This window comes from Mus musculus, chromosome 3, assembly GCF_000001635.26.
Source record: "Mus musculus strain C57BL/6J chromosome 3, GRCm38.p6 C57BL/6J".
Classification (NCBI taxonomy): Eukaryota; Metazoa; Chordata; class Mammalia; order Rodentia; family Muridae; genus Mus; species Mus musculus.
In genome coordinates this window covers 133,162,462-133,185,047 of record NC_000069.6, presented here as the reverse complement: position 1 = coordinate 133,185,047, position 22,586 = coordinate 133,162,462, and the positions used below count along the sequence as shown (strand labels likewise).

General features: G+C 39.7%; 1 protein-coding gene and 1 long non-coding RNA gene across 3 annotated transcripts in view; one reads left to right on the top strand and one right to left on the bottom strand.

Annotated features, from left to right (window-relative positions):
- Arhgef38 (Rho guanine nucleotide exchange factor (GEF) 38) overlaps positions 1 to 22,586 on the top strand; it is a 122,672-nt gene that overhangs the window by 49,902 nt on the left and 50,184 nt on the right. For both annotated transcript variants that reach the window (NM_001368752.1, NM_029953.1), the window contains exon 3: positions 8,554 to 8,677. In NM_001368752.1, coding sequence (NP_001355681.1) covers positions 8,554 to 8,677 — 124 coding nt within the window. The remainder of the gene's footprint in view (positions 1 to 8,553; positions 8,678 to 22,586) is intronic.
- Gm52616 lies at positions 8,325 to 21,630 on the bottom strand. Its single transcript, XR_003954558.1, has 2 exons — positions 21,573 to 21,630; positions 8,325 to 8,701 (listed from the first exon to the last, which is right to left on the bottom strand). It is a non-coding gene; the product is annotated as a predicted gene, 52616 (long non-coding RNA).

Sequence of the window (22,586 nt, the reverse complement as noted above, 5' to 3'; positions counted from 1 at the left end):
TTTCACATGTCTGCTTCAGCAAAACACCCTTTCACCTGTGTGCCCAGTAAAACATCATTTGACATAACTGACTTTCCAAAGAAACTAGATGTTTCAACTTCACAGTTCCATATTACCCGTTTATGTTAGTAAGATACCATAAACCATGGCTTAAATAAGAGAACAGTATTTTTCACAGTCTACAAGTTTGTAAGTCCAGAATTGATGTTCCAGTAGATTCAACCTCTGGTGATGGTTGAACCTTTCCTAGACACCTGCCTTGTATCTATAACTCTACATGACAAAATAAAATAAAGTAAGATAAAATAAGGAGCTTCTCTGGGGTCTCTTTTTACAAAGTTAATACCATCCATGGGAGCACCACCCCAGTGACTGAGCAATGCCACAAGGCCTGGTACAGTCACTTTTCATTGCTATGATAAAACACCATGACCATGGAGTTTGGTGAATATAGAAGTGTGGGAGGCTCTGGGAGGAGTCAGGAGAGGGGAAAGCTATCAATATATAGCATAAAAATTCTCAACAAAAAATAAAACAAAAAGAAAAACAAAAAATGCATTCTTATGCCATAGTTTATCATGTTGAAATTTCAAAAACTAACTAAAATATCATGATTGAAAATGATTTATGAAGAATGAATTTATCTTATGGTTCCAGAGGGAGAATCCATAATAGCAGGGGAGGCATGCCAGAGTAGGAAGCTAAGATGTTACATCTTCAACCCACAAACAGACAGCAGAGAAAACTAGATATGAGGTGAGGTTCTAAGTACCCAAAAACAGCTGCCCCTAGTAATAAATTTCCTCCAGCAGAGCTCTGCCTTCTAAGGGTCCCAGGCCTCCTCCAACAGCACGACCAATAGGAGACCAAGCTTTCCAATCCCTGAGTCTCTGGATGACATTACTCATTCATCACACCATAGACTTCATTTCCTAGTCTATTTACTTTGTAAGTAAGATTTGAACATATGAATTGGGAAGGGGGGAATTGTAAATGTCCAGATTATAGCACATACATCTAATGATAACCTGATTGATTGGTCAGCTAGGTGACATCCCTACCACAGCAAAAAGAGGAGGGTGACCAGAGAATTCCAGCAGGACCAGATAGAGTGAAGGATCTAGGGTTCTTCTCACTTCTCTCAAATACAAAAGAAAGGGCAGAGAGGCTGCAAACATTTCAATGGGCACCATGTCTATGAGGACAAAGCATTTTTAAGTAAATGCAAAAGTTTGAACCATGATAAAAAAGAAGAAAAATTAAGGAAAGAATTGCCAGGTTCCTGTGTGGTACAAAGTAATTCTTTATTGGTTACTATAGTCTTTGAGTTAATACAATTTCATAAATCTATTTTCATCTACTGAGAACTTTATATTTAGACATTTATCATACACAGAGAGGTACAAATTTAATGTTTTAAATTTTTTTTACTTTTTAATTGAAAACCAAGACAATACCTATATTTATGGCTAGAAACATGCTATCTTTATATATGCTTACATTGTGAAATGGCTATATTACTTCAACAGTTTATCTGTGTATTCAATAAGAACACTGAAAATGTACTCTCTCAGCAGTTTTCAGGTATATATCATAATATATATGATAATCAGTGGATCACTTCAACTTGTTCCTTCTATGTAAAACTTTATGACTTTGACAAGAAACTTTCAAAAGTTAACCAGCCCCAACCACTGGAATAATTTTACTCTGTATTCTGCAAATTTGACGTTGTTATACTTTCTAGCTAAACCATGTGGCTTTTGTGCTTCAACAGATTCATTTCAATTATCATAATACAAAGTTCATCCACATTGTCACAAATGACAGATTTCATAATGTCTTAAAGGATGAGTAGTATAACAGCAGGCAAATTTATCCATTTATCCACTGGATAGAAATGTCTATTGGATGCGTATTTCTTGATTATTGTGAATGATACAGGGAACATGGCATTGTATCTGTTTGGCAATCGGATTTCAGTTCTTTTGGCTATAATCTAGAAGTAAGTCCTGGATCATATGACCTCCCTGCCGCTGCTCCCCCTTCTCTATATTGGATAAATTAATGTGCATTCCTACCACCAGTGGATGGGGCTTCCTTCCCTCTACATCTTCATCAATACTTGTACCTTTATCCCCTTACCCTACGACTGTCTTAACAGATATGAACTGATTTATCACTGGGTTGAGCATTTTTACAAACACCTTTTGGATATTAGTTTTTTCCTCTGGAGAAGTGTCTACTCTTTTGTCCATTTTTAACTAAAGTTCTACTTTTGAGCCCTTGATCTATTTTAAGTTGATTTTTGCAGAGTGATTAGTTAGTTTTCTTAGCACATTAATGAGGAGATTACCTCTCTTCCACTGCTGCTTGAAATCAATTGCCCATAAATGTGAGATCTGTTTATGGGCTTCATGTTTTGCTTCTTGGGTGATACGTCTAGATTTATGTCGGCACTACACTGGTTGGCTTATTAAAATGTTATGGAATATTTAAAAATCACTGAAAACTCTAAAATATTAATAAGAATCTAAATATGGCAGAGATATATTTATCTATTTGTCTTTCTATTGAAAGACAGTAAATATTCCTGAGATAGAAAAATGTCCTTAAAATGTCTATGCAGCACAAAGCAATATTTATCAAAACTCCAGAGATATTTTTCTCAAAAGTAGAATAAACAATGTCAAAATTTTTATGAAAATATAAGATACCATGGGTAACCAAAGTACCCTTAAACAAACAAACAAACAAAAATAGCAAATAGATTTCATGTGGTTTGTGAATTGTATGTTGGGTATTCTAAGCTTCTGGGCTACTATCCACTTATCAGTGAGTGCATACCATGTGTGTTCTTTTGTGATTGGGTGATATCATTTAAGATGATATCCTCCAGGTCCATCCATTTGCCTAAGAATTTCATAAATTCATTGTTTTTAATAGCTGACTAGTACTCCATTGTGAAAATGTACCATATTTTGTGTATCCATTCCTCTGTCGAGGGACATCTGGGTTCTTTCCAGCTTCTGGCTATTTTAAATAAGGCTGCTTTGAACATAGTGGAGCATGTGTCCTTATTATATATTGGAACATCTTCTAGGTATATGCTCAGGAGTGGTATTGCTGGGTCCCCGGGTAGTACTATGTCTAATCTGAGGAACCACCAAATTGATTTCCAGAGTGGTTGTACAAGCTTACAATTCCACCAGCAATGGAGGAGTGTTCCTCTTTCTCCACAACCTTGCCAACATCTGCTGTCACCTGAGGTTTTGGTCTTAGCCATTCTGACTGGTGTGAGGTAAAATCTAAGGGTTGTTTAGATTTGCATTTCCCTGATGATTAAGGATGCTGAACATATTTTTAGGTGCTTCTCAGACATTTGGTATTCCTCAGTTGAAAGTTCTTTGTTTAGCTCTGTACCCCATTTTTAAAAAGGGTTATTTGGTTCTCTGGAGTTTAACTTCTTGAGTTCCTTGTACATATTGGATATGAGCCCTCTATAGGATTTGGGATTGGTAAAGATCCTTTTCCAATCTATTGGTGGACTTTTGTCTTATCAACAGTGTCCTTTGCCTTACAGAAGCCTTGCAACTTTATGAGGTCCCATTTGTTGATTCTTGATCTTACAGCACAAGCCATTGCTGTTTTGTTCAGGAAATTTTCTCCTGTGCCCATATCTTTGAGGCTTTTCCCCACTTTCTCCTCTATAAGTTGGTTTTATGTGGAGGTCTTTGATCCACTTGGACTTGAGATTCTTCAAGGAGATATGAATGGGTCAATTCAAATTCTTCTACATGGTGACTGCCAGTTGAACCAGCACCATTTGTTGAAAATGCTGTCTTTTTTTTCCACTGGATGGTTTTAGCTCCTTTGTCAAAGATCAAGTGGTCATAGGTGTGTGGGTTAATTTCTGGGTCTTCAATTCTATTCCATTAATCTACCTGTCTGTTGCTGTACCAATACCAAGCAGCTTTTATCACAATTGCTCTGTAGTACAACTGGAGGTCAGAGATAGTGATTCCCCCAGAAGTTCTTTTATTGTTGAGTATAATTTTTGCTATCCCAGGTTTTTTTGTTATTCCAGATGAATTTGGAAATTGTTCTTTCTAACTCTGTGAGGAATTGAGCTGGAATTTTGATGGGGATTTCATTGAATCTGTAGATTATATGCAGCAGAGGTCTTATGTTATTTTATGACCTAGTCGGTCATCAATGGGAGTAGAGGCCCTTTGTCCTATGACGGTCCTATGCCCCAGTGTAGAGGAATGCAAGAGCCAGGAAGCAGGAGTGGGTGGGTTGGTGAGCAGGGAAGGGGATAAGGGAAGGGGACCTTCGGATGGAGACCAGGAAAGGGGATGACATTTGAAATGTAAATAAAGAAAATATCTAATAAATTTTTTTTTAAATAGCAAATAGAGTTTTCACACTACCTGGCTTGTGACCTAGTAATGATTTGGATTTCATGGGAACATTCTATTTGATATGTGTCCCACAATAAACACTTCTGCAAAAACAACACATTAAATTGTCACTGTAAACAGTGACCTTTAATTTCTATGTTTTGTAGCTCTGAATTACTACTTATTGATTTTTCTTAAAATAGTGTTTGCTTAAACTTTTTTCAAAAGTAAATTTTAATCCATTTAAAGTGAAATTTGATTTTAAGCTCTTAAAGCATTGCCTGTTTTGAGTAAATGATTAATAAATATATGTGGATGTTTCCATGAATTTATAACAGTAATCATAAAACCATCTATCACTTTTAAAAGCCGATTTGGACCAGATGTTTGTTTGTTCCTTGGCACAACCGTGCCTGGATGTGAATTCATTTTATGATTCACAGAATCCCCAAGGGCCCATGGTGATAGGATTGAAACCGGGCCAATTGATGTTTTAATCCTTTCTGTCCTTCAGGAAGAAATGGAATTAAAAACTGAGTTTCTGTTGTTCAGAATTTGTTGCACTGAGCTAAGATTATAGATAGAATGTAGTATTCGATTCTTGCTAACGGATTTTATTATCTAAATTAGATATACAGGATAGTGACCTTGGCAGGTAAAAGTAGAAGTGACAACTTGGGGGAAAGTCAGCAGAAACTGAAGGAGTTCAGAAATAGCGACATACTTGAGAGTGCCATTTGCTGACCTTCATGAAGATGGAGAACCACAAAGTCCCGGTGCTGGGTCTATCTTAATTTCCATGTATGACTTCATGCATGGCACCTTGCTTTACTCTGTATGTCCTCAAGATGGGTCATACTTTACAGGGAAGATGGAGAGGCAAATAAAAGAAAGGAATTAAAGCACTTCAAACTGACAAAGTCAAGATTGCACAGCACAATAAAATAATACAGGCAGTGTATGAATCACATCTAAACACTACCCTATAAACAGGAAAATGAGGAAATTAAAATGTCATACCCCCAAAGATATCTTTCAAATAAATAGCAACCAGTACATTTAAAATAAGTCACATGTTATTTCTACCTGACATAGTAGGTAAATCTTTAAGATAACTAGTATAATAGGTCAATATAATTTTGACCAGTTGATAATAATTATTAAATAATGATATATATGTTAGCTAACAAAAGAGCCAATAGCTGTTATGCTCTTCCACATATTTTATATTATATTAAATATACTTCTTACTATAGGAAACAGAAACCCCAAACATTCTTAGAGGCGATGCAAAAGAGCCACAGAAATCTTTTCCTCTTAAGTGAATGCTTAATGAAGGTATATTCTAGGAGACTCTGGGCTAAAGACCCTAAAAGCCAGTATAGATTAGTAATTGGTGTGGTCATGCTGATAATTTCTGCAATATTTTTCTCAGTGCTAGGAACCAAATTCAGGGCTTCACACACACTGATATAAGCACCTTGCTGCTGAACTACATCCTCAGTTGTAATAAACACAAATAAGTAGTTGGGTGACGCCAGCATCCTGGCACTTGGCAGAGGCAAACAGATCTCTGTGAGTTAAAGGGCAGCCTGGTCTACATAGGAGTTCCAGGATAACCAAGGAGTTCCAGGATAGCCAGGGCTGTATATAGAGAGATCATGACTCAAACAACAACAACCAACAACAACAACAAAGGTAGTTAGAAAAAGGGTTTCTAATTTTAGATCAAAATAAGTGATTATATGAATTTGATGACAAATGATTCTGGGGTTGATCTTTAGGATTTATTTTTAAGAAAATTATTAGTTGTTCCCAATTTGACTGATAGAAAACCTTAGGCAAAATTTGGTAAGTTAAAAGGCCAAAATTGGTTAAACGGGAGGGGGCACAATGACCTGCTTCTAGCACGTGGACTTAACTCCGGGCCTAAGCCTCCATTATAGGTGTTTTGAGGACAGTGCCCATGACATAGACTGAGGAATTTCCCAGGGCTGGTTGAAAAAAATATATAAAGTATAGCTGTGTAGCATAAGAAATAACCGGCACAGTCATGGTCATTTGACAAAGGTGTGGTGTGAAGCCATTCTTCCAACTTCAGTGAGAGAATATACTTACCAAAATAACACACATATACAATATGAGAAATAGACCGACTGAGCTCCAGAACAAAGCAGCACTAATAAACTCTGCTCTAATAGACTTTGATGACAAAATCTCCATCCTTCACCTGAAGAATCCCATCAGCCCTCTGTCTCTCTCCCTCCATCCTCTCTTTCTCCATTTGTCTCCCTTCTTCTCCAATTCTCTGTGTGTGTATGTGCATGTGTTTGTATGTGTGTTATGCATATAGTACAGGTGTGAATAGAAGTCAGAGGTAGGAGGTGGGATGTAGGTGTCTTCCTTGATAGCTCTTTACTTCTTTTTTGAGACAAACTCTATATTACAGCTGTTCTTAACCAGTTGGTCAAGACCCCTTTTGGGGATCAAATGACCATTTCACAGGGGTCACGTAAGACCAGTGGAAAAATACATATATTTATGTTAAAATTCATAACAGTAGCAAAATAGCATTTATGAGGTAGCAATGATAATAATTTCATGGTTGGGGTCAGCACAACATGAGAAACTATTAAAGGGTTGCAGCATTAGGAAGGCTGAAAACCACCGCAGTAGTACAATCTGAACCTTGTGGATCCTATCAGGTTACACTGGCTGGTCAGTGAGCCCAGAGATTCCCCTGTCTTTGCCACGTTGGTGCTAGAATCGCAAGCATACCTCACCACACCTTGCTATTTAAGACGACTGATGCAAGTATAAGTCTTTGTGCTTTCAGATCAAGCACTTTACCCACTGAGCCATCTTCTGGGCCCCAGGTCTCTCTCTTGCCTATGTCCATTGTAACTAGCTCCCACCATGCTGAACTTGGTCTGTCTGTCTGTCTGTCTGTCTCTCTCTCTCTCTCTCTCTCTCTCTCTCTCTCGATTCTGCTAACCTCTTTCAACAACTCTGCTCATTACTGTTGGAACTCCTCCAAGACAAGTTTACTGATCACCTGTCTACCCATCCATCACTTACAGCACACACACAAAAAAGATAGACAAATGGCGCCGATTCTTGTTCTTTTTGTATACTAATCTCAGCTGATCTTACATCAATGTAGCTGTATCCAGAATAAACATACTTTGATTATAAAAGGTAAAATATTTTTAAGACCAAATCAGAGTTCATGTCTCAGAACACGCACATTGTTGAACAGAGCTGCCTACCCTTCTGTCTATCAATCAGTCTCTATGATATGATTTCTCTTCTGTTGAATTTCTGAGGACATAGAAGGTAATCAGGAAATCTTTGGTGAAAGATGAACATATAATATTTTATGAGGAATGTATAATAAAGTATAAAAATCACAGTTTTTTGAGAATAGGCATGAAATTATAACATATGACAAATCCTTAATTAGTATATTTATATTAAAGAAAGAGAATAAGAAACTGCCCAGCAGATTTCCTTGTTATTACTTTTAGAACATCTGTTGTTTAAAACAGCTTTGAAATAATTATTCGAAAAGAAGATATGGTCTGATTTCTACTGCAAAAGCAGTACGATGTTCTATTGTTAATTTTTTTTTCTGTAATGTGTATGTTATGACACAGGTATTCAGGTACCCACAGAGGACAGAAGAAGGTGTCAGTTCCCCTGAAGCTGGAGTTACAGGAAGTTATGAGCAGTCTGATGTGGGTGCTTGGACTTGAACTTAGGGCTTCTGGAAGAGCAGCAAGTGCTCTTAACCACTGAGCCATCTCTCCAGCCCAATTCAGTAGTACATGCTTGCATAGAGGGCAGTTAGTAATAACACTAGTAGGTCTAGATCGTCCCATTCCGGTTTGTATCAAGAAATACAGCTACACGCACGAGTCAAACGTTTTTGTTGTTGTTTAATACAGAGCTATAACACACCATCACTATTTGCATGATGAAAATGTACACGTTTAAGCTATATGTTTACATTCAGAAACCCTAGGTGAGCATCTTCACAGAGCAGGGTGAGGCAGGTTAAATCCTTGCTGTTGAGCAGGAAGAAGCACCGAGCACATAGTAGTTCTCTTCCCGTCAGCTGTCGCTCAGCTCAGTGTCTCTGCTTCTTCAGATTGACAGGCTGGACGTGGAGGGCTTGTTTAGCAACATTGAATCTGTGCATCAAATATCAGCCAAGCTACTGTCCTTGCTGGAAGAGGCCACAACAGACGTGGAACCGGCCATGCAAGTAATCGGTATGTTTATTCTCTTCTTGAGTTCTATAATGCAACAGGAAATAGTATTTTAATAACCCCCTGGGACTTTGGTTTTATGTTTCTGACTCACAAAGCTTCCCAGGAGATGTATAAATGCTGAATCCATCTTAAGGCTCATTGTAATCATACAGACTCTCCATTTATCTCCAAATGGGTTTATAGCCGTGTGCTGAGGTCCCTCAGTAGCACTGAGCACACAGAATTTGCTTTGTAATTTTCATTCTCTCTGCTTTCCAGATGGTCTTTCATTTGATTTTATGGCTAGTACTTCCTTGGTCCTTAAACAATTAACTATTTTAATAGCTATCCTGAGTTTAGTCACAATGGATTTTTTTTATCTTAAATCTGTGAATTGACTGATTTTAAATATTTTAAAAATATTTTACATGAGAACTATGTGATATCCAAAGAACTTATACAACTATATTTTCAATGTTTTCCACTTCACTCTTAATAGCCGTATGTGTGTATACATATATTATTTTTACTATGACAAGGTTTTATAAAGTGACCACAGAGAATATCACATGAAAAGTATTCAGCCTAAGTTCTGTTCTCTTCATGTCTGCAGCATTGCAAATAAATTCTTGAAAAAGGATTTTGTACCTGCACATAGTGCTGTGTAGCCAAATAATTATTTTAAAACAATCATTTTGCAATTTTACATATATTACATACTATAAAAATATTAGAACAGCTGAGGACCTACAGGACAAGGATGGAAGGATTGTTTCCATATTCCTCCAAGCCCACTGTCTCTCCTGCCAGTGACTACTGCTCTTAATCTCTGTGGAATGTCTCTTTAAAGCATGGGCATGCTTATGAGTGTGAGCATGTGCACACACACACACACACACAAACATACACATGCACGTGCGTTCACACACACACACACACACAAACACAAGCACACACACAAACACAAGCACACACACAAACATACACATGCACACGCACACTTTCTATCTTTATCCAGTCCTCTTTTTGAGTGGACATTAGAGCTATAGAAAAGGATAAAACTTTTCTTACTTAGCATCCATGCAGGTCCAAAATTTAGACAGCAAGCTAATCATACGGACAGGTGAAAGAAAGGATTCAGTTGGGTTTAAATTCCATCTTTTCTTCTGATTCATCACGTGCAATAAACTGTCACTGTACAGGTTTTCACTTTAGTAGGGATCACTACCCATTGCTCCACCCATCCCATGCGTAGTTATAAACAGCATGCTTCAGCTCTGCCAGCACCTGACCAATACAGATGCGGATGTACACAGCCAAACATTGGACTGAGTATGGGGACCCCAATGGAGAAGTTAGAGCAAAAACTGTAGGCGCTAAAGGGGGTTGTAACCTCATAGGAAGAACAACAATATCAGCCAGCCAGACCCCCCCCCCAAAGCTCCCAGGGACTAAACCAACAACCAAAGAGTACACGGGGGTACTCATGGCTCCAGCTGTTTATGTAGCAGAGGACTGCCTTATCTGGCATCAAGGGAGGGGAGCCCCTTGGTCCTGTGGAAGCTTGATGACCCAGGATGGGGAACACTAGGGTGCTGAGGCAGGAGTGGGTGAGCAGGTGGGGGAGCACCCTCATAGAGGCAGGAGAAAGGGAGGAGGGGATTCTGGAAGGGAAACTGGGAAGGGAGATAACATTTGAAATGTAAATAAATAAAATAACCAATAAAAATGAAAAAGAAAGAACAAAACAGGTCTATTCAAAGCTAAATTTTTTAAAAAAGAAAAAAAAAAAGGAAGATGCACTGGGCATAGTGAGATAGAAAGAGCATCTCTGACCTTTGGAAACACGCAATAAAATCACCCCTTAAAACAAAGGTGTGTCTGAAACAACACAGTAAATTTACTCCATATATTACAGGGACCTTAAAATTGCCCTCATTGACCACAAAGCAACCAGGAGACAGACATCTGCTGAAGAAGCAGCAACATTACTATAAGAAAACATTAGTCATTGTTTTCAAAAGATTACTCGAGGCTGGTGATTGGACACAGACACACAAAGCTGCCTCAAGTGTGCTTATGCGCTACCCCCAACAGCAAGATTGCTCACGTACACCAGATAACAGTTGGGCTCCATTAATTTCACTTAACCTTATTTCCAACCCTCCATGAATCTATAAAACATGAGACAGTGGCTATTAATGAGGTGACACCAATAATTGAGGCTTTACAGTTCAATGATGGGTATATCTGTTGTTAAAGCAAATTAAATGCCAGCTTATTTTAATAATGGTTCAATTTTTTAAATCAAAATTGCAGAATCAGGAGCCAATTTGGGGGAAATTTATTATTCAAAAATTGATTATCTGATCTCATTGTAGATGTTACTGTCACCAAGACTTAAAAGTTCAATATTGTAGGGGCTGAAGGGATGGCTTAGTGGTCAAGAGCACAGACTGCTTTTTGCAGATGACTTAAGTTCTAGTCGTGTTCAGTGGCTCACAACCACCTCCACAGCTTCAGGGACCCCAACACACTCTTCTGGCCTCTGTGGGCACCTACACTCATGGGCATACACAGATAATTGAAAATAAAATAAATCATCAAAAATATGACATTGTGAATGCAAGGTACAGTATGAATACACGCAGGTAAAGCAACATCTCACAGCAAAACAATGTTTGTTTTTTACTAAGATGAAATATATAGAAAAGAAATTGATTATAGTGTGAAGATTGTGAAGCTGATATTTCATTCTGATAAGAACTAGACAAAATTTATGCAGACTTCTCCATACATAAAAATAGCACGCATGTGACAGGAGATATTTGAAGATAAATTGCTGTTAAACAATCAAATCATCATCTGCAGGGCAGTCAACAAGTTCTTTGATTTAGTCAACAAGTCAAGGAGTTAGAAATGCAAAGGTGGGCAGTGGGCTGCGTTCCGAAGAGGTCTGTGAAGTGGCACTGCAGTGCCTTTAGAAGAATTAACTTCAAGGGCTGGGAGTCTAGCTCAGTGATAGAGCAAGCACTTACTAGGCAAGGCCTTGGGTTTGGCCCTCAGCTCTGAAAAAAAAGAAAAGAATTAACTTCAGATTTTTTTTTCTGTAGGTGGCAATTATGGAAAATAGATTATAAACAAGAAGACATGGGAATTTATCCTTACTAAAACCTATTATGAAATTAAAGATTAATAGTAGCTCAAGTCGTATAAAATATTTTTTTAATTTTGTAATTGAACTTTCTTACATTTGGCTTGCGGGAAGACGCTTTTGCTGGAGCAATTCTAATTTGTGTTGTTTTATTTCATTTTTATAAGATTGTGTCTCACTCTGTCTAGCCCAGGCTGGCCTGGAAATCATTACAATCCCCCTGCCTCATCTCCTGGTTGCTGGGATCACAGTCAGTAACCACTATGCTTGGTTTGATGCTTTTCTTCAACATGAAAAAAATTATATTTTTTACTTGATTTTACAATGTCACATTTTGGAAAATATTAAAATTATGAACAGAAATAATTTGGTAAGTTTTTTTTACTTGTAAAAAGGAAGAAATAATCCAAACAAAGACAAAAGGACAGAAAATTTGATAGTGTTTCAACTCTATCACTCTATCTATACACCTTTTAATGCTGGTAAGTGTAATTAGACTTTTTAACATCTTCCAGTTATCAGAATCTTCTGAGCTATTGGATGTTTCTGCATTTACAGATTATGTTCCCAAATAAAAATATGGCTCACAAATTTGACACGTCCGATCTGAGACGGCTCTGTGGGTAAGAGCACTTGCTGGACAGGCACAAGAGTGAGAAACAGAGTGGGAATCACAAGTGCCCATGTAAAAAGCTGTGCAAGGCAGTGCACAGTAGTGCTGGGTGCTGGGCAGCAAAAACTGGCAATCAGGAGGCTAGCTGGCTGCCAATCTGGCAGAAAATGGCAAGGACCAGGCTCAATAAAAGGCTGTCTCAAAGGAGTAAGGCAGAGAGCAAGGCAAGATGCTCAGAATCCTTCTCCTCTGACCTCTCCACGCACATGGACAAACTCACACATCTGTATATACACTTGTAAACATGCACACACACACACATACATACACACACACACACACACACACATTCATATACATACACACAAACAAACAAACTGAACACACTAAATAAATGAGTGAATAAGCGAATGACTGGATGCATAAAACTAGTATTGAATTATAACTGACACAACAAAAATGAATAGCAGCAAAAATCAATATATCTATCAATATAGATAAATGGGAATAAGAACAACTCTCCAGTAGATTGCAATTGATAAAGACAGAGTAGAGGAAAATAGAAAAATCTACTAATAGGCAACCATTATAATAATGGTTTCATATAAAAATCCACCAATAAATGTGTTATATCTGGGTAAAATTTAGAGAGCACAGATTTCCACTTCTCAAAGTTTCTCCACAAGCAATTTCAGACATCGAAAGGAAACATGGTAAACCTTACAATAAGAAACCTACTTTGACCAATTGGTCAAGGTCAAGAATAGCTGGGAATATCAGCCTCACATCACAAACCACATGCATTGTGGCGAATATAGAGTGTCATATATATCTGTGGCATTTTGCCTTCAAAGTGCATAGACACATCCAATCAGAAGAAAGCATCCAACATACCAAAAAAAATTATATAAGTAAGGGACACTCCCTTATGTAGAAACAGGTTGGCTTCCTTTTACTGACAGTTATAATGTAGTTATTTTTTTTTCCATTTTTTATTAGGTATTTAACTCATTTACATTTCCAATGCTATACCAAAAGTCCCCCATATCCACCCACCCCCACTCCCCTGCCCACCCACTCCCCCTTTTTGGCCCTGGTATTCCCCTGTACTGGGGCATATAAAGTTTGCAAGTCCAATGGGCCTCTCTTTCCAGTGATGGCCGACTAGGCCATCTTTTGATATATATGCAGCTAGAGTCAAGAGCTCCGGGGTACTGGTTAGCTCATAATGTTGTTCCACCTATAGGGTTGCAGATCCCTTTAGCTCCTTGGCTACTTTCTCTAGCTCCTCCATTGGGAGCCCTATGATCCATCCATTAGCTGACTGTGAGCATCCACTTCTGTGTTTGCTGGGCCCCGGCATAGTCTCACAAGAGACAGCTACATCTGCGTCCTTTCAATAAAATCTTGCTAGTGTATGCAATGGTGTCAGCGTTTGGATGCTGATTATGGGGTGGATCCCTGGCTATGGCAGTCTCTACATGGTCCATCCTTTCATCTCAGCTCCAAACTCCGTCTCTGTAACTCCTTCCATGGGTATAATGTAGTTATTTGCTATATTAACATAAGAGAACACTCTGTTAAAGGTGCTTAAGTTTTCAAGGTCACTAGTCATAAATTATAACTAGAAAGATTACAAGGCATGTTTCAGAAAACTAAAACAGCAAAGGCTATAATTCAACAAGTGTCAGTGGGAGCTTTGTTTTCATGGCATCACCATTGGTTCTGAGTTGGTCTGGTGGCTCTAAAACATGGAGACAAAGTGCTGTTTCGTAACTGCATGACGAGTGTTACACTATGGTCGTCAAGAGAGCAGCCCAAAGCACCCAGCCATTCTGAGAAACATAGAAATGACCTTAGACTGGTGAGTGCAGCCCTCCTCAGTCAACTGACCAGACACTGCTGACCCAACTGACCACAGAGAGACAAGCCATCTTTGTGCAACCCTGCCCAACCATCAACTCAAGGTGGGTGAGCAAACACTTGCTCTTGGTCTTTTAGATTTGGGGAAGATGTTTTTGCCTAAATAGTTAACTCCTACAAAATCACGGAGGGGAAAAAATTCAATTTAGCTAAGGAAAACTTGATTTGGAATGTGGAGTTTGGACTTGACTTGGCTGATTCAGGATAATAGCAACTACACACAAAAGACGGCCCTGATAGCCAGGCAATGGTGGTGCATGCTTTTAAAGGCAGAGGCAGATGTATCTCTGTGAGTTTGAGGCCAGCCTGGTCTACAGGGTGACTTTCAGAACAGCCAGCACTACCCAAAGAGAAACTCTGTCTTAAAAAACAAAACAAAACAAAACAAAACAAAATGACAATAACAACCAAAAAACCAAACCAACCAACCAAACAAACAGTCTTGATGAGAAAAGGGTTAAAGGCCCCATGTTAGGACAGTATGGGAAATGTTTGTGAAGTTTCTTAGCATTCCAGTGCGCCTTAGATGTGGTGCCAGGAGCATCTACAACCCTCTGCCACAGTGTACACACCAATGAAGAGTTCTAGGGCCGTTCCTATCCCTAAATCTTTTACCACCTAAATTTCATAAGATAAGCTGATTGGGTGAGATGTTTGCAAATTCATGTTATCACAAGGGGAAAGCGCAGGTGTCCCATCTCCGTGTCTTCAGGCAGCATAAGTAAGAGCTTATGAGTCACAGCCGCGGTGTCAGAGTCACTAGATGCCTCGATAAAAGGAGGAGAAATTTATTCAACAAACCTTGGTGTTTGGATGACATTCAAGTTTATAAATAGACGCATGCATATGCTTGCAGATCTGAGAGCTCTGAAGGAGTGTTCTGCATCCCAGTGCCAAAACAGAAAGTGAACTTTAAAATCTAGACTAAATCTAGGTATGGAAGGTGTTTTAAAATCTCTAGAGAGAAATATATGAGCTTTGGTTCTTATTTGTATTTAGATTAAATGTATTCTATGACAATTTTGAAAATAGTAAGCAAGCACAAGGAAAATAAAAGATGATATAGAATTTAAGGGTGTAATAACGTGCCTTAATATCAGCTTGAATTGGATCTGTCTTTCCTACTGCTAGATCTCAGGCAAGTTATGAAACCTCATTGAAGTTCAACTTCACATCAGGAAAGTGAAGGCAGTGGTATTTACCTCATATGAGTTTTATGAAGATTCAATAAAATAAAGCTTAAAGAAGATGCAGGGCTTATTCTTAATACATGGTAAGACTAAATTGCTATTATTTAGTCAGGCTAATTGTACACATCAGCGTATAAAGTTTGGTTTCCTTTATTTAACAGGTGAGTATAATGAAAATCCTTTTTAGAAGTTTTACTCATATTTTAGAAACAAATAAGATTTGGATTGCGTAGTTTCTCTGTTCCTCTTGGTATCTAGGTGTCTTTATAATTTATAGACACGAGGATATATTTTACTTTAAGAAGGGGAGGTTTACCCTATCATGTGCCACTTCTATGTTTGGCAGAGTCTTTGGTAATTTCAGAAGCTAGTTTCCCAATCTGCTCTCAATGAGCCATGGCTCCCAGCTTTCACACTGCCCAGTAGCCTAGACCCATATCGACTCTAACTCATACTCCAATATGGTAATGACACTAGGACAGTAACTGGGCTAAGCCCCAAGAATGTAGAATAATGTCTGCTTTTGTAATTATAATGATGCCAATTAATAGGTCCTTCCTTCTTGATGCAAAGATGATGTGGGGAAACGAGAGAGAGAGAGAAAGAGAGAGAGAGAGAGAGAGAGAGAGAGAGAGAGAGAGAGGAGGGATATGTGTGTATACATACATACATACACATACATGTACACACGTGCCTATACATCATATATGTATATGTATTCATATCCAGGCAGCAGCTTACTGGAGTATCTATAGCCGTATTGGGAGAGATCCAGATGAAGAGTTGAAAAATCATATAATTTTTCTCATAAGGAGTGACAGGAAAGCTGTCAGTTCCAGAGGAAAAAAATGATGAAAATATAGGGGTTTCATGGTCAAGGATTCAAAAGTCCACACACACAAAAAAATAAGACTTGTGAATAAGAGGTTGCTAGGTTGAAGTGTTAGAGTTGGGCCCCCAGTCTCATAAGGGAGGTCAGGATAGGTATGGAAGATGCTAGGACTTATTTCCTGTAATGATAATAAACTAAGTTGGATTGGTAAAACAAATGTCCTAGGATTCGTGTCTCTGCGAAGATTAAATGCAGGATGCTGTGCTGGTGGCCAAGCAGAGTGATCGCTAAGCTGTAACAGGGATGCTGAAAGGTTGCAGGCAGATTTGAGAAAACTTGTAAGAAGTCAGCACACACAGACACTTTGTCCTGAATCCTGGCATCGTCAGCATTTGAGCATCCCTCAGCACATCCGTCCTCTGGGAAGCTGATGAGCAGTGTGGGGCAAGACTGAAAGGTACACAAAGGTCAGGGCATAGTACAGCCTTTGGAGGTGACAGATTGGGACTTTACTGTGGCTACATCACTACAGCTCAAGCTGTGAGAAGATCGCTTGGATGGATGACGATCTAATTTCCCTGTCCTGAGTTGAAAACTAAATGATACACTGAGCTAAAATGGCCTCATTTTTCTTCCAAAACAAAAAAATTCCCCATTGTTTTAATCCAGGATCTATGTAGCTCTTTGTAGCTTTTTTTTCTACAAACCCTCCAGCTTGTAGCTTTGAAATTGCGGCCCCATGATAGCTGTTCCCATTCAGGCACCACTTCCAGTAAGAAGTAGAAAAACTACTTCCTTGTGAACAATTTCCCCTTCAGGGGGGGAGTGCTTTCTCTCTCTCTCTCTCTCTCTCTCTCTCTCTCTCTCTCTCTCTCTCTCTCTCTCTCTCTCTCTCTCGTTTGTTTTTTGGTTTTGGTTTTTGGTTTTTTGGTTTTTTGGGGTTTTTTTTTGGTTTTTGCTTTCCCCATGGTTTCATTTCACAAAACACATGCGGATGTGCTTCTTAAGGTGGACTTTGCCGCTCACAGCTGCTAGACATTTGAGAACTGCCAGACCTATATTTTCAGTCGGGTGTATGGTCAATCCGAGTTCTGTAAATCTGGAAGAAGAACTCAGAAGAACAGGTTCACAACTGGCAATGGGTGCTGCATTCATTTGTTTGTATTTCCGGTGGAAATGGCAAGCCCTCCACAGTTGAAGGATACAGGATCTAAGGCATACTCCCTACTCCCTCAGCATGTAAGCTCCCTTAGAAGAGTTTTTGTCTACTGTGTAGCTGTTACCTCCCCAAGGACTGAAAGCACTGTATTCAACAAGCACTGCATACATGAAATACAGAGATCTACCAGAGACGGACAAATTCAGAGGCAGATGCTCACAGCCAACCATTGGACTGAGCACGGGATCCCTGATGGAGGAGTTGGAGAAGGGACTGAAGGAGCTGAGGGGAGTTGCAGACCCATGAGAGAAGCAACAGCGTCAACAAGCCAGAAACCCCAGAGCTCCCGGGGACTGGACCACCAACTAAAGAATATACATGGAGGGACCCATGGCTCCAGCTGCATATGCGGCAGAGGATGGCCTTTTTGGACATTAGTGGGAGGAGTGGCCCTTGGTCCTGTGGGGATTCGATGCCTGGAAGGCAGAAGTGGGTGGGTGAGTGGGTGAGCACCCACATAGAGGCAGGGAGAGGGGGTGGGATAGGGGGTTTCCAGAAGGGAGAGCTGGAAAGGGGATAACACTTGAAATGTAAAGAAAATATCTAATAAAAGAAAACAATAAAAGGACAGGGGGAAAAAAAGTTAAGTTGTTACCAAGTCAGCCTGCAGTTTGGGCCAGTGTTATTGTTAGTGTAACAGGTAAGTATCACAGAACAGTAGCAGGTAGTCTCAAAAGAGATGTTTACTAAAGAGAGCTGTGGGAAAATGTGGCATCCTCTGTGTTATGAACCTTGAGTAGAGACAGGATACTGACTTACTGCAACAGTGAGGATGCTCCTCCCTGCATTCAAGTCTGCAGAAAGCAAGCAGGTTTCAAGTCCGGATCCCGAGTTACCACCAGAATCAATAGCCAGGTGCTTGAACGTCAGAGCAGGACTAATACTTAACCAGCATGCACCCCATTGTTGAGACAAAAATGATTTGCCCACCCTATACTAGAAACTCCGGCTGGATACAAGCAGAAAGGAACCCAGGGCAAAGTTGCATTCCATGTTCTGTCTGCATGTCCCAAGAATGCACCCCAGTTTGTCCTGCCCAGCTGCTAGGCTGTCTCCCATGGTTGGGAATCCTGGGAAGATAACCACCTCAATTGCTGAAAGGCTCTTCTTTGAGAGGCCAGTCCTACCACACATGCCAGTTTTCCACAGCTTTGGAAGTGGTGATGCCACAGGTAGGACACCCCTCCCATCTCCTTTCTTCTTGTTTTCCTCTTCATGGTCTACTGTCCATCACTGGTCCCAATTCCACACCTATCTCTGACTCCTAAAGTCACTCACCTGCAAATGAGGTTCCTTCTCCACCGTAGCTTCAGAATCATAAGCCAAATGGATACATTTCTGAACATCTCTTATGCTGTTGCATTTGAAAAGCTTTTACTAAAATACTTTTGAAACCCGAAGAGACTTATCATGATCTCTAGGAAATAACCTGAAGCCATAGCTCCAGGCAAGAAAAGAGTACACATGGAGGGACCCATGGCTCCAGCTGCATTTGTAGCAGAGGATGGCCTAATCTGGCATCAGTGGGAGGGGAGATCCTTGGTCCTGTGGAGGCTCTATCCCCCAGTGTAGAGGAATGCTAGGGCACTGAGGTAGGGTGGGGGGGGTGTGGATGGTCAGGGGAGCACCCTCATAGAAGCAGAGGGACAGAGGAGGGGATAGGGGGTTTAACTGGGAAAGGGGATAAAATTTGAAATGTAAATAAATAAAATAGCCAATAAAACTAAAAGAAATAAAATAAAATAAAAAATAAAACAGCTCCAGGTAAGAAAACAAACAAACAAGCAAGCAAACAAACCACTAAAGTGTTACTTTAAGAATTCATGTAAAGTTTCCCAGCTTGCTCTCCTGAAAACAGTGTTTTTCTTCAAATATTGTAATAAAACAGATACTCAAGGATAAATCTATTTTAACCCCATGGGAGCACATCTTACTTGCCACCTGTATTTGAACTCTATAGTCTGACCAGAACTCCTAGATACCCTGAGCAGTCTCCAGGCAAGGTTGGGCTAAAGGCAAGGACTGTAGCTTCCTTAACTGCTGTTTCCTCTTCCAGCTCCCTCTCATGGTTCCTCCTCCACTCTCCAGTTTCAGAGAACAGACGAACTCTAGGGAAACACAGCAAGCATGTGAATGACTCACACTTGCTGGCTCACCTGCCTTATTTAGTCCAAGCATCTTGGCTTCCAACCAAAGGAGGATAACCAGGCTACAGGAAGCACACCTTGGATCTTCTGCATGCTGCAGGCAAGGCTGTCTCTGTTGGGAATGCCAAGTCTGAGCTTTGTCACCCAGGAAAGTGATACCTGTCACACTCAGACCTCCAATCTCCTTTTCAGACAGTGACTACATCTGTCCTTACTCTGGGAGCCTTCCTGGTCTGTTCTCTGTATTCTAAATATTCAGGCTTGACAAACAAAAACAGAAAATTTTTGAGATATAACTCAGACCTTTAATTTTTTTCTCTAAAAATATTTTCATGGCAATTCAGTGACTAAAAAAAAAACACTTTTTACATATATGTAAAGATACTTTTACCAAAAATGTGTTGAGAAATGTACTTCATTACAGCTATTGCAGCTCAACTTTTAAAATATAGTCCAAAGCTATCAGGGAGCTTGTCCCTGTAGAAGATTGCTTCTCTCTCACACAGCAGCCAATTAATTGCCTGTAGCTTTGCTTCCAGGGATGGGGTGAGACCTTTAATTTTTAACTGAAGTTCTTTTAAAACATCATCTCCTGACCTTGGAGCTGAACTTCTAAATTATTTTTGGTCATATACAATTCATTGTCTGATTTAAGCTTTTCGTATCAGTATCTCATTTCATACAGTTTTAAAACAAAATGTTATGAATCAGTACTTCTCTTAAAATATTTCCTTCAAAATAAGAAAAGAAATACAGTGTATTGGTTAGAGTTGAGCTTACCTGGGAGAAAAGATCAAACAAAAACAAAATGCTTGTGGCGTAAGAAGGGGGGTCTGTCTGCTCAAGCTGGTGGCAGCTTTGCATTTCCCTCAGTTTTTGCATCACAGAGAAATAAGCACATCTTCTTATACCAGAAGTACTTGGAGCAACCAAACTTTCTATTGCTTTAGGGGAAAAATGGAATGCAACTAGGTGGGGGAGGGGAAGACAATACAGAACCCCACATTTCAATCTCTTCCATCCTAGGCAGTCAAAGGTTTTCTCTGTACTTTACCCCTCTCATGATCTCCTTGCTTTTATAGCTCCCTGGGCTGAATATGCCCCCTCTCTGTACTGCACAGCTCTAGCATTGCATGGTCATGCGGTGCAGCAAAGGGAAACTTACTCTTCCCTCTCACCCCCACTGGCTTATATAAGCTGCTGGGACGAAATGTTGGTGCGTTACATTTGTCTGCAGTAGCAATGGTAGGGCGCAATGCAAAACAGTCATCCAGTAAAACCACTGTTAAATAAAGATGAACTAAAAAGAAACACGTCCTTTCCTTTTTGAGTCACCTTTGCACACAAAACCTAGGGTAAGTTGCTTCCTTGAATATCATGGCTTTCCCCCGAGTTTGCACACTGACAGAGGAACTATAGAACCGTATGGATTCCACACCACATAGTATGACCCATCTCATGGGTAGGCCTGGGCTTGTAAGAGAAGAGAAGAGACAGATCACCAAGGACATTAAATTAGAAGAATCTCAATGCATTTACGTCAATCTGTGAGAGGCAAGTGCCTATCAGGAACAATTACACCAGGGCACAGACTGTGTGTGGAAACTTGCTTTTAAAGGCAATGACTAAAAAATTTAAAACAGAGTTGATTTTGGGTTGGGTCTTATTTGTTTATGCTTATTTGTGTGTTTCTCTCCTTTGCAAGATAGTTGCTTTGGGGGCGATGTCGTTGCAAAAAAAAAAAAAAAAGTCTTAGGTTGTAGAATTTTTAAAGAAGATAGTAGTTTTATCCCATAGGATTCCGGTGCCGTTGTGTCAGGCAGCCAGAGTGAAATTACCTTCCCTGGTCGTAGTTCACTCCTTTCTCCACTCATAACCGTCCCTCCAGCACACATATATTAGCCTGAGCAGTTGTCCTTCACCACTGAAGAAATGCAGCCAAGACTTAACGTTACCGTGGAAACAGAATCACTCTTGGCTGTGAGACACCTCGCTTCATCAGCAGTATTATGAGGCAGAATGGGCTGGGAGGGAAATCAAATATTCTGCCCACCAGTGTTATAGCTGGCCTCTGGGTGAATAAATGACTTTCAATTAGAGTACTTAAATATATTTTAACTTCAATAATTATTATTAGAGCCCCAACTGAATTTTACTTGGAGATTACAAAAAAAAGCTTTCACTATTAAGGGGAGACCTAGCAATTCTGGAACACTTCTGCTAAAGAGCATACAAGGAAATTTGCAAGTGATGGTTTATTTGCATGTAAAGCAAGTATTTCCTTTGTTTTTAACTTTCTGATTTAGCCATATGTATTTATCATGCTGCCTCTTTCTCCTCCTCTCCTTCCTCCTCCTTCTCCTCTTGCTTCTCTCTTCTTCTCCCTCTTTTATCTCTACTCTGACTTTCTTTGTTACAAACATATATTTGTAACTGCAACTCATGTGGAGATGTGTAGGGATGCCAGGGAGCCTCTATCCAAGCCTGCACTGATCTTATTTCCAGGGCTTAGGTCTATCCCAAACATCCCGTTGCTGCCTGGTTATAATACTTGGAGACACTCTTCTCTTTATTTCAAACCATAAATTTACTTGCATTCCTCCCTTATTTTCTGATGCTGTTTCTTTCTGTGTGTACTGTTACCTTAAAGGGCAGATCTTCAAAAGTTATGCTAGGAGAAGGATTAGCCCAGTTAAATCCCAGAGATAGCAAGACTCCTTCATCCCTTCAGCTGTCAAAATGTACAATTCACTGCGTTAATTCCAGGTCACCCAAATCTATCTCTCTTTCTCTCTCTCTCTCTCTCTCTCTCTCTCTCTCTCTCTCTCTCTCTCTTCAGAATTTAGCTATAA